Genomic DNA, 12,758 nt, shown 5'->3' with positions numbered 1-12,758 from the left:
GTTAAAATAAGTTTTGGGCAATGTCCTTGTCAGAACCAGATGGAAGAGTGCAGCATTTCAGCCCAACTATTGTTGTTTGTGCATACACAGCTCTTCTCCCAATCTATCTACGTCATCTCTATTTAGCATATCTTTCTATTCCCTGTTCCCCCTTTCTGTACTTGTCCAACTTATTTTTGAAACTTTCTAAGCTATCTGCCTCAAGCACATGAGTTCCACACTCTTAGCCACTCTGAGTAAAGAAATAGCTCCTTATTCTCCTCTTGGATTTATTAGTAACAATTCTGTATTTGTGGCCCATGGCTTTGCATTCTTTCAAAGATGTGGAAGCCCCCCGGCATCTACCCCGTCCAATCCATTCATTACTTGAAGAATCAATACCATGGGGCGGGATTCTCCGGTTTGCTGGAAGCCCCGGGGGTTTCCCGACGGCGTGGGGCTGCCCCACAATGGGGAACCCCATTGACCGGCCGGCATAACGGAGAATCCCGCCGGCGGGTCGAGGCTGAAAAGTGGCGGGACGGAGAATCCAGCCCCATGTCTCCGCTAAGTCTTCATTTCTCGAAAGCACAAATTTCCCAACCTGTTTAACCGTACTCGATTAACTCCCGAGTTCTGACAAAGGCTTTTCTACTCAAAACATTAACCTATATTTTTTTCTCCCTTTCCAGTTGCTCGTGGACCTGCTGCGTATTTCAGGCCCAATCTGTTCTTATTTCAGTATTTAGCTGTGTCTAAGGTCAAAGGTCAGTTAGTAAAAGGAGCCCCACAGGGAGAATGTGCAAACTCCGCACGGACAGTGACCCAGAGCTGGGATTGGACCTGGAGGCAACGTGAGGCAGCAGGGCTAACCCACTGCGCCACCGTGCTGCCCTCATTTTGAACAACATTGAACTATTTGTCTATAGTCACTACCTCCATGGTCTGGCATTAAACCCCTCTCTGTCAATCTCGATCAATATTTGTTTGCTGGGCAGCTTTGTTTCTGTTTTTATAATTTTTTTAAAATATAAAATTAAGAGTACCCAATTATTTGTTTTCTAATTAAGGAGCATTTTAGCGTGGCCAATCCACCTACCCTGCACATTTTTGGGTTGTGGGGGCGAAACCCACGCAGACACGGGGAGAATGTGCAAACTCCACACGGACAGTGACCCAGGGCCGGGATTCGAACCCGGGTCCTCAGCGCCACAGTCCCAGTGCGCCACATGTGAAATGAAAATGAAAATCGCTTATTGTCACAAGTAGGCTTCGAATGAAGTTACTGTGAAAAGCCCCTAGTCACCACATTCCGGCGCCTGTTCGGGGAGGCTGGTACGGAAATTGAACCGTGCTGCTGGTCTTGTTCTGCATTACAAGCCAGCTGTTTAGCCCACTGTGTTAGTCTTTTGTTTTTATAAATTAATAGTACCCAATTTTTTTCCCTTTCCAATTCAGGGGCAATTTAGCATGGCCAATCCACCTATCCTGCATATATTTGGGTTAGGGGAGGCAGCACGGTGGTGCAGTGGATTAGCACTGCGGCCTCACGGCGCCAAGGTCCCAGGTTCGACTCCGGCTCTGGGTCACTGTCCGTGTGGAGTTTGCACATTCTCCCTGTGTTTGCGTGGGTTTCGCCCCCACAACCCAAAGCTGTGCAGGGTAGGTGGATTGGCCACGCTAAATTGCCCCTTAATTGGAAAAAGTCAGATCAGAGGAGGTTTCCTGGAGTCAGTTCGGAGATGAGGGCTCTGTCGTATGAAGAGAAATTGAGCAGTTTAGGACGAATGAGGTCTAATGAGGTATATAAGATGATAAAATGTATTGACAAAGTAGACATAGAGCGGATACGTCCTCTTGTGGGGAAACCTAGAGTGAGAGGTTGTGGTTTTAGGATAAGGGGGAGCAGATTTAAAACCGAGGAGGAGAAATTACTTCCTCAAAGTGTTGTGAATCTGTGGAATTCGCTACCCCAGAGCGCGGTGGATGCCGGGGTTTTGAGTAAATTTGAGGAGATAGAAAGATTTTAAATTACTGATAGGTTTAAGGGTTACGGAGAACGGGCAGGAAAGTGGAGTTGAGGGGAGGGGGGAGAAAAAAAAAGTGGAGTTGAATTATAGAATCATAGAATTCATAGTGCAGAAGGAGGCCATTCGGCCCATCAAGTCTGCACCGGCTCTTGGAAAGAGCACCCGACCCAAGGCCAACACCTCCACCCTATCCCCATAACCCAGTAACCCCACCCAACACTAAGGGCAATTTTGGACAAGGGCAACTTATCACGGACAATCCACCTAACCTGCACATCTTTGGACTGTGGGAGGAAACCTGAGGCTAAGAGCAGATCAGCAATGACAGTATTGAATGGCGGAGAGGAGGGATTGCGAGGCTGAATTGCTGACTCCTCTTCCTAGTTCTAATGTTCCCATCTGTGCTGTCAGCTGGAGCATGTTTTGTTGATGTGTGAAATGGGGAGCAAAGGGAGAAAAAGTCATTGAAAGTGAAGGTAAGGAATTAATAAATTGTTTTTGTGTTGAAACTTTGCCAAACAGACGTTGTCAAAGACTTTATCCACTGAACGGACTGCTGTGGAGAAGGCGAGAAGTCGAGTTCAGAAGGAAATGGAGGAGGAAGCGAACGTTCGATTTCACAAACTGAAGAAAGCAGTGATGGATCCCGCGAGTGGCCAGCCGCTCTATTCTACCTGTGGATCTCTGGATCTCCGGAAGCAATATGCCTCTATGACAGCAGCAGATGCAGCCTTTCAGGTGTTTGTCAATGCACGAGGAGTTTTCAGTGATAAACTGGCAAAGGTAAGCAACTAAGTTTTACCTGGGTCGAAATCCTGACTCACCTGTGTGAGGTAATCGCGTAATAATGGTTGGTCTTCATTGGCTATCCAAGAATCTCAGTGGGGAGGAAGTGACGGAATTGGATTGCATGGTTGGTGGGTGTAAGATTGCTAAGAATCTTCAGGTTACTTTGTCAGGTCTCCCTGTGTAGCTTGACTTTGTAAACTTTGTAAGGAGAGTGGAACCAGTAAATAATTGTCACTGTATTAGATGCCTTTCTTATTTTTAAACTGGTCGTGGTGTGTACTGTTTGTATAAAAATAATTCCGTAAATTGGGAGTTCTTTACCCAGCATCTCTCGCTGCAGTGAAACCATTCTATCCCATCGTTCCACAATAATAACCTTTATGAGTGTCACAAATAGGCTTACATTAACACTGCAGTGAAAATCCCTTAGTCGCCACACTCCGTCGCCTGTTCGGGTACACAGAGGGAGAATTCGGAATGGCCGATCCACCCAACCTGCACGTTTTTGGAAACCGGAGCACCCGGAGGAAACCCGCGTAGACACGGGGAGAACGTGCAGACTCCGCACAGACAGCAGGGAATCGGGACCGGGACCCTGGCTCTGTGAAGCGACAGTGCTAACCACTGTGCTACAGTGCTGCCCTAAAGATATCCTAAAAATAGACTGGTTTCTCTGTGACTGTGCATGCTGGGTTTTTTTTTTAAAGCTTCCCATTCCTGAGGTGTCCAAATCCTGCTGCTGCCGTGCGCTGGCTGGAGTATACTAGCCAACAGAGGACTCTGGGATAGACAGCGGACAAGCTGCACAGGAGAGGGCAGGTGAACCCGACTCTGTGGAAATTCCAAATTCAGCAACTTTGCAACTGCCTGTGACACTTGTTTTATGTTGTAAAAGGATTTGATAACGCGGATGCTGTTTGCAATTTCAGTATCGGTACACTTTGCATGTCCTTTTCTTTGGGTGTCGGTCTGTTTTCTGAGTGTCCATTTAGAGATGTTTTGCTATATGTCCCCTGCACAGCACGTCTTCTTCCACATTTAGTACAGTGTAATAAATGGTTTTAAGGTAGATATCTAGTGCCTTGCAGTTATTTTCCACTGAATGGGATATTATCGGTGAGCCATTATAATCAGAATATTTAGGAAGAGTGACTGGTGCTGGTATCTCGAGCACTCGTGATCTAGGGTAGTGAGGAGAAAACCTCGTGGGGGGGAGATTTTTCAGACTCACTTCTTCCATTAATGGAAATTGTGACAATTTTTTTTTAGTCGTATGCATTTAAAATTAATAATTGAAGCTTTAGAAATATAAACCATCTCCAATGACGGAATGAGCAGTAAACAAATTAATGGGAGTGGATGCATCTGATTTTCCATTTCTGTTCCTATTTTGGTAACTCGTACCAACCACTTACTGCAATTACCTTTTGCCATAAGTGCTGTGCCAAGATTTCTGGTTATGCTGTTGCCAAAACCTTCCGCTGTCAACGCTGGCCCAATCTTGTTGATGTCAATGAGAGGCAGACGGCATGAACACAAAACAAAATGAATGGAAAAAGCGTTATTGAAATGAGAAACGCCCTTTCTATTACTCAGGCAGCTTCTTATAATATTTAACATATAAACTTAGGTGTGAACATACTAATTCGGAGCAGGAGGGGGCCACTCGACTCTCGAACCTGCTCTGCCATTAAGTGGTGTTATGGGCCAGGGTTTAGAGAACCCCAAAGTGTATCATGGAGTTGACCTGACCCACAGATTGTGGTATGGGGAGCACACGGCCCACTCTACAGGTGTGGTACAGCAGAAATGGAAAAGTATTTTTTAAAGCAAAACAATGTTTATTCCATGGACTCAAGTTAACCTTTTTAAAACATACAGTGAACATCTTAGCAACCATCAATTCAAATACAACCCCCAAAGAATACAACACTAAGTAATCCTTTAAGCTTTCCTTTTAACATCCAAAGGACTTAAAACACCTTTTACCAGAAGCACATCAGGGTAAAGTCACGACTGAAAACATTTATAATTCTGAATTCACCAAATGATCAAGAGATAGTCTTTTCATGGCAGAGAGAACAGCAGTACACCTGCTCTGTCTGGCTTCAGCTCCAACACTGAAAATGAAACTAAAATACACACACCCTGCAGCAAACAGCCTAAAACGAAAGTAAAAAGCTGACAGACAGCCCAGCTCCACCCACTCTCTGACATCACTGCAGTAGTAAACAGGGGCTGGTTTAGCACAGGGCTAAAGAGCTGGCTTTTAAAGCAGACCAAGGCAGGCCAGCAGCACGGTTCATTTCCCGTACCAGCTTCCCCAAACAGGCGCTGGAATGTGGCGACTAGGAGCTTTTCACAGTAACTTCATATGAAGCCTACTCGTGACAATAAGCCATTTTCATTTCATTTCACACATTTCTTAAAGGTGCTCTCACATGACAATGGAAACTGCGTCAGTGCAGAGGGATCTGGGTGTCCTTGTACATGGATCTCAGAAAACTAGCGTGCAGTTACAGCAGGAAATAAGGAAAGCAAATGGAATTTTGGCCTTTGTCGCTAAAGGAATAGAGTATGAAAGTAGGGAAGTGATGCTGAAACTGTACAAGGCATTTGTGAGACTGTACCTGGAGTACTGTGTACAGTTTTGGTCCCCTTGCTTGAGGAGGGATGTCGTTCTATTAGAGGCAGTTCAGAGGAGGTTCATTAGATTGATTCCAGAGATGGGGGGGTTTGTCGTATGAAGGTGGATTCAGCAGTTTAAGCTTATACTCTTATAGTTTAAGAGAATGAGAGAAAATCTAATGGGAGTTATATAAGATGAGGTGATAAACGGTATTGACAAAGTAGACGTGGAGCCAGCCTCCCCGGACAGGCGCCGGAATGTGGCGACTAGGGGCTTTTGACAGTAACTTCATTGAAGCCTACTCGTGACAATAAGCGATTTTCATTTCATTTCTTGTGGGGCATTCTAGAACGAGAGGTCATAGGTTAGGGATAAAGGGTAGCAGTTTTAAAACAGAGATGAGGAGAAATACTTCTCTCAAACGGCCATGAATCTGTGGAATTCACTACCCCAGAGTGTGGTGGATGCCGGGGCTGTGAGTAAATTTAAGGAGGAGGTAGACAGATTTTTAATTAGTAATGGGAAGGAAGGGTTGTGGAGAACGGGCTGGACAATGGAGTTAAGGCTGAGAGGCGATCAGCCATGTTCGTATTGAACGCCGGAGTGGGGATCGAGGGGCTGAATTGCCCACTCCTGCTCCTAGTTCTTATGTCCTTATTAAAGTGGATATGTATGTTATAGTGTTGAAAGAAGTTGTAGAGATTGGGAAGAGGTGAGGTCCCTGAGGGATTTAGGCATGGAACTTTTAAATTGGAGGTGCTGGGAAAGTAGAAGCTGAGCGTTAGCCAACTAGTACACAAATGATGGCTGAGTGAAACTTGGTACAAAGGAGGATACAGGCAGAGTTTGGGATGGGTTGAAGGAGGATACAGGCAGAATTTGGATGGGTTGAAGGATACAGGCAGAGTTTGGGATGGGTTGAAGGAGGATACAGGCAGAGTTTGGATGGTTGAAGGAGGATACAGGCAGAGTTTGGATGGGTTGAAGGAGGATACAGGCAGAGTTTTGGATGGGTTGAAGGAGGATACAGGCAGAGTTTTGGATGGGTTGGAGGAGGATACAGGCAGAGTTTGGATGGTTGAAGGATACAGGCAGAGTTTGGATGGGTTGAAGGAGGATACAGGCAGAGTTTGGATGGGTTGGAGGAGGATACAGGCAGAGTTTTGGATGGGTTGGAGGAGGATACAGGCAGAGTTTTGGATGGTTGAAGGATACAGGCAGAGTTAGGATGGGTTGAAGGAGGATACAGGGAGTGTTTGGATGGGTTGGAGGAGGATACAGGCAGAGTTTGGATGGGTTGGAGGAGGATACAGGCAGAGTTTGGATGGGTTGAAGGAGGATACAGGCAGAGTTTGGATGGGTTGAAGGAGGACACAGGCAGAGTTTGGATGGATTGAAGGATACAGTCAGAGTTTGGATGGGTTGAAGGAGGATACAGGCAGAGTTTTGGATGGGTTGAAGGAGGATACAGGCAGAGTTTTGGATGGGTTGGAGGAGGATACAGGCAGAGTTTGGATGGTTGGAGGAGGATACAGGCAGAGTTTGGATGGGTTGAAGGAGGATACAGGCAGAGTTTTGGATGGGTTGGAGGAGGATACAGGCAGAGCTTGGATGGTTGGAGGATACAGGCAGAGTTTGGATGGGTTGAAGGAGGATACAGGCAGAGTTTTGGATGGGTTGAAGAGGATACAGGCAGAGTTTTGGATGGGTTGAAGGAGGATACAGGCAGAGTTTGGATGGGTTGAAGGATACAGGCAGAGTTTGGATGGGTTGAAGGAGGATACAGGCAGAGTTTGGATGGGTTGAATTTTACAGAACATGATTGCGAGGAGAGTGTTGGAATAGTCGATGTTGGAAGTCACAAAAGCACGAATGAAATGAAAATCGCTTATTGTCACGAGTAGACTTCAAAGAAGTTACTGTGAAAAGCCCCTAGCCCCACATTCCGCCGCCTGTCGAGGGAGGCTGGTACGGGAATCGAACCGTGCTGCTGGCCTGCTTTAAAAGCCAGCGATTTAGCCCAGTGAGCTATACCAGCAGTGTTTCAGCAGCAAATGGATAAACCATCTGTGGACAAGGATTTGAATTCAATTACTCTTCAAAGCTCTGAAGAAAAGTCATATTTGACTCAACATTAATTGTGTTTCGTTCTACAGTTGCTGCGAGACTTGCTGCGTTTTCCCACCATGTTTGCTTTTCTTTACCCATTTCCAGCATCTGCAATATTTTACTTCCATTTTATGTTGAAGAGTAATTAATAGTTCCCACTTGGCTTCATCCTGCAATCTTTTTATAGTGTTTCCAACTCTTACAACTGATTTTTTTTTCACTTTTATTTAAATCTTCCTTTGGATTTACCTGTGTTTTTTTTAGAAAACGCTTCTGTTTTTGCTGACGATGTTGCCCTCCCTGTTTTAATTTCATGGCCAATCTTAGGGAGGGGTTTATTGCAGACTAACCATCTGAATGATGTCGACTCTGGCCCGTCTAATAGTACTTTTCTTCTCCCCCCATGATCAGCATTTTCAGGAATTCCTGATCAAGATAGAAGGGGATCGTTTGGCCCGAACACTCTTTCAATTAGCCATTTGCTGTGGTTCACTGGACATTCCGCAGGATCTGGTGGCGAAAGACAAACCAGCTAAACCGACTGTAAACGGAAGCGTGGACAATGAAACTCTGCCTCCAAGTGAAGGTGGGCTATGTTTTGAGACCCTGTTGAATCATGTTTGATCTGGTAATCCACTGCAAAGTACATCAAGGAAAAATCAGCAAAAATATCTACCACGTTGCTTCTTTAAAATTACGACAATCTATTGTTGAACCAAAAGTGCAGTAAGATCCCCTTGGTGTGGTGGTCTGTTGTACTGGTGCTCTGCTCTGCTGTGTTGCCCTGTTGTAGTGAGGTGCCAAGTGGTAGTCAGGTGATCCCCCCCCCCCATGAATAAAATTTCCAGCTAATTGTCAACAACATATTTCAATTCTTTAATGTCATGTTTAAAAGTTTTTATTTTATTTCTTTCCCAACTCTGTTTCTCTCCAGTGCTCACAGTAAGGACTATCTTGCATGCCTCTGCCACCCTGGGTACATGCGTGACCTGCCTTTCGCCCCTCACCAACTCTACACAGTGCTGTGCAATGCAGTAACAAGGAAAGTGGTGACCTTGGGCGTCCAACCACTTGCACTGTCCCCCAGTGCTTCAAGTAATCGTACTTCTCCACTGGCCTGATCGTTGCACGATTATTCTTGGATGATGCGGTATTGTGTTGCCGAGTTTATTACAGTTGAGCATCCCTTATTCGAAACATGTGGGGCCGAAAGTGCCTCAAATTAAGGAAATTTTCCAATTTTGGAACACCTGTAGAGATATAAGTGTGAAACGTGGCATAGCGAGCGGATCTGGGGTGAACACCGTGTTATTCTTTACTAGATTTCAACGCTCAAAACAAAAGTGTGGATTTCAGAGTTTTTCGAATTTCAAATAAGCTCAACCTGCACTCTATTTCTACCTTGGACTTTAGGATCTGTCAGAGAGTATATACAGAAGAGTCTCTCCACTGTGACCGGGTACTTGAATCTCATCTATTTATCTAAACTGGAGAAATGGTTGGTTGATCACTTCAAATTGAAGGCTTTTGCTGGCATGGGACATGGCACGTTCCTTGAATACCTGGCGAAGCACCCTCAGGTATGTGTGTTGTGCTCAGTGTGGTAAAAGTTGGGAAATTCGTTGTTTAGTTTAGCACTGAGATATTGATTTCTGTTACGTTTGGGTTCATGAAACCTTAGTTCAGGAGAACATTCCAGCACCTGGTCTCCGCTGGCTGGTAAATAATTTGTGTTTTTGGAAAGCTGAAATCTTAATAGTAATTGTAAGAAGAATTTAGCATTTTTATATGAGAAAGAAAATGACCTCCTTTATACTCTGCAAAACGGATGTTCTAACTGTAGCAGTATAGTCAATTTCCAATAGTCTCCTAGTCAGTTGCCAACGATTGATTGCCGACACTAACATTGCCGGATGCTGTTAATCACGCCAGTGCCCCCAGTGTCTGGAACTAGGAAGTAGGTGACCCCACTTGTTAAGGTCACAGAGCTTTGCTTTCATGATACAAAAAGCAGGGCAGCACGGTGGCGCAGTGGTTAGCACTGCGGTCTCACGGCGCCGAGGTCCCAGGTTCGATCCCGGCTCTGGGTCACTGTCAGTGTGGAGTTTGCACATTCTCCCCGTGTCTGCGTGGGTTTCACCCCCACAACCCAAAGATGTGCAGGGCAGGTGGATTGGCCACGCTAAATTGTCCCTTAATTGGAAAAGAATGAATTGGGTAATCTAAAATTATTTTTAAAATTTTATACAGAAAACAATCCTGTTGACCATTGTTTTACTGCCTCTCCTTTTTACTGACATTTCATTGTTAATTTTGGTCCCAACACCGTACTGAGTTTTCTAAGCAAATTAACCAAATCAATAGTGTGGTGAATGTGTTGAAATAAAAATCCGTGCAGGATTCACCTTCACCAGGTGAATATACTGTTGTGCGTACTAACCGTCAAACTAAATATGGATTTTCACTTGAGTGCGATGACCAGGAATGTCCTTGAAATATCCAAAGAGGAGATTCCCAGTCCACGGTGGTGATGGTTTGTTTTATTGTGCAGCTACTGGAAGAAGTTGCTGGGGGAAGTCTGTTTCTAAATCCACAAGATGCCAGAGCTTGTGGATTCCGACCTAGTCACCAAGATGTATATGAGTTCATCAGGCAATGTGGAACACTCAAGGAGTCAATGGTGAGTAAGCTTGCTGGGAGGTGCCATTTGGAATGGGCAGAAGTAAAGACAAAATGTTATCTTTAACGGGTTTCACATTCACATGGACACTTGTGCTGGGTAGCTGGGACAATGTGATGGGCATGATTTTGGTTCCTGACGTTCCCAGCGTGAGGTGTTTTTCATGTGAACTATACTCTAAAGGTTTCCATTCTTACCTGGATAATTGTAGCCAGGAATGACCTGCAGTGGCTTCTCTTCTCTTCCCTCTCCCATTAGCTCCACCGGTCCCCTCTAATATGTCATCTTTATGGTATCACTGTGGCAAAATCTCACCACACTCAGCTTGCACATGTAAGCTGATGATAGCCTCACTACCACCTCTCTCAACCACACTAATCGATAGATTGCTTGCCCAGATCGACAATTAGAAATTTCCTCAACTAAACATTAGGAAGATTAAAGGCATTCTTTTCTATCCCTGCCAGAAACTCTTCCCTAGCCCTTGTTTCCAGATTTGACCCTGAAATGTGTCTCTGACTACATAACTCTAAAACCGAGGGATCTCTACCTCCAGTGCAGTGCCCAACTGCTCCTGCCTCAACTCATCACCAAAATCCTCATCCAAACCTTTGTTACCGTTATACATGACATGAGGGATGGCACGGTGGTTAGCACTGCTGCCTCACAGCGCCAGGGACCCAGGTTCGATTCCGCCCTTGGGTGACTGTGTGGAGTCTGCACGTTCTCCCCGTGTGTGCGTGGGTTTCCTCCGGGTGCTCCGGTTTCCTCCCACAGTCCAAAGATGTGCAGGTTAGGTGGATTGGCTGTGATGAATTGCCCCTTAATGTGCAGGTTAGGTGGGGTTACGGGGATATGGCCGGGGGGGGGGGGGGGGGGGGGGGGGGGGGGGGGGAGTGGGCCTTGTTAGGGGCTCTTTCAGATCTGATAGGCCGAATAGGCCTCCGTTTGCACTGTAGGAATTCTATGGTACCCCCAATTGCGCCCCCTGGCTGGCCTTTGGACATTCTGCTCTCCCTAAACCTGAGCTCACCCAAACCCTACCTGCAATAACTGCTATGCCCGCTGACTTTTCCTCCTGACCCCTGGTCCACACTACATCTCCAGTTTAAAATTCTGATCCTGTTTTCAAAGTCCTTCCAGGGCTTCACCCCTACCAATCCCTCTCATTTCCCCCCCAGTCGGACATCCCTTGGATATCTATACTTCCTCAAATTTGTTGCCCCGTGCGCCCCTGATTTTAATCGCTTCCACAATTGTGGCCAAGTCATCAGCTACCACGGTATAACAGTTGGAATTCTGTCCCTAAATCTCTCGAACCATACTTTCCTCCTTTAAGATGGGTAGGATAGGATGGGGGAGTGGTCCCAGGTAGGGTTCCCTTGCTAGAGAGTTGGTCCAGACTCGATGGGCCGATTGGCCTCCTTTGCACTGTAGGAATTCTATTCAGAGATGAATTAGCAACAGAAGCGAAACCTACTTCAAACAAGTTTTCTGATTTCACATTACCGATTCTGAGATATTTACAATGAATAGTTTGCTTCCCAATTTATATTATGTTTAGTCTTCTTTTGTCATTCATTTTCAAGTTTCCATTCTTTGCATTTTATACGTCTCAATTTGTTGAAATTAACCCAGAATTTTTAATGTGTTTTCTGAACATCCCTGTATTTTTTTGCTCACCGGATGTGCAATATTGTCTACTTGCTGCAAGTTTAAGCAGTTGTGATCACTAGGAGGTTAGCACCTTGGTGAATTTGACCTATATTCTACTCCGACAGACTTCAGCTAATCAGGCTGTTTCCTCTGGGTTAATGTCACCGTATGTGGCTCAGGTTCAAACGTTGCTTTATAATGCTCGTGCAAGTGCTGTGGCTCGATTTATCACGAGGTGATAAAGGTTGCTTCTGTGAGGGCAAACTAGAGATGTTATGGGACATATTGTTCTTTGATTGCAGTTTTCCAGCGATGAAGCTGCAATGAGAAGCCAGTTTAGGGTGAAGATAGCAAGGAACTTGGACATGGGGACACTGGCCAACATGGTCAAAATGATACAACGTCAAGCCAAGTCACACAATGGCCATAACAACCGCCAAAGCCTGGTGCTGTATGAAGCCACACTATATGTTGAAGAATCTAGGTGAGGCTCGGGGAAACTAAACCTACTGCACTTGGGGGTACTGATGTGTCACATCCTCCTCTTATATAATATTCCGATGTTTATTGACCTTTGATTCATAAAAATCATAAGTTTGTCTTTAAAGTAACTGCAACACTGATTCAAGTGTTTCAGTGGATTGCTAGGGGATCTGAGTAAGGAACGGGCTTTGTCTTGTCTGTTGAAACGCCCCCCTTGCTGGAAGATCTCGCTGAATGGTCCACAATGGGAGATGGTTTTGGAACCACAGCACGGTTCACTCAAGGACTTTACGAAAGACATTGCGGAGAGAAGCAGCTCACCTTGGTTGGAAAGTAAGCACTTCCAGTTATTTCACCAGTAACTTCATTGCAGTGTTAATGTAAGCCTACTTGTGACACTAAT

General features: G+C 45.4%; 1 protein-coding gene across 1 annotated transcript in view; it reads left to right on the top strand.

Moving 5' to 3' along the window:
• Positions 1-12,684, top strand: part of LOC119953516 — a 35,463-nt gene extending 22,779 nt beyond the window's left edge. The window contains exons 9-14 of the mRNA XM_038777880.1: positions 2,532-2,792; positions 7,948-8,122; positions 8,950-9,116; positions 10,088-10,216; positions 12,176-12,356; positions 12,481-12,684. Coding sequence (XP_038633808.1) covers positions 2,532-2,792; positions 7,948-8,122; positions 8,950-9,116; positions 10,088-10,216; positions 12,176-12,199 — 756 coding nt within the window. The 3' untranslated portion in view covers positions 12,200-12,356; positions 12,481-12,684. The remainder of the gene's footprint in view (positions 1-2,531; positions 2,793-7,947; positions 8,123-8,949; positions 9,117-10,087; positions 10,217-12,175; positions 12,357-12,480) is intronic.
• Positions 12,685-12,758: the final 74 nt, after the last annotated feature.

This window comes from Scyliorhinus canicula, chromosome 18 (genome assembly GCF_902713615.1).
Source record: "Scyliorhinus canicula chromosome 18, sScyCan1.1, whole genome shotgun sequence".
Taxonomy (NCBI): domain Eukaryota; kingdom Metazoa; phylum Chordata; class Chondrichthyes; order Carcharhiniformes; family Scyliorhinidae; genus Scyliorhinus; species Scyliorhinus canicula.
This window is presented reverse-complemented; position numbering and strand designations above follow the sequence as displayed.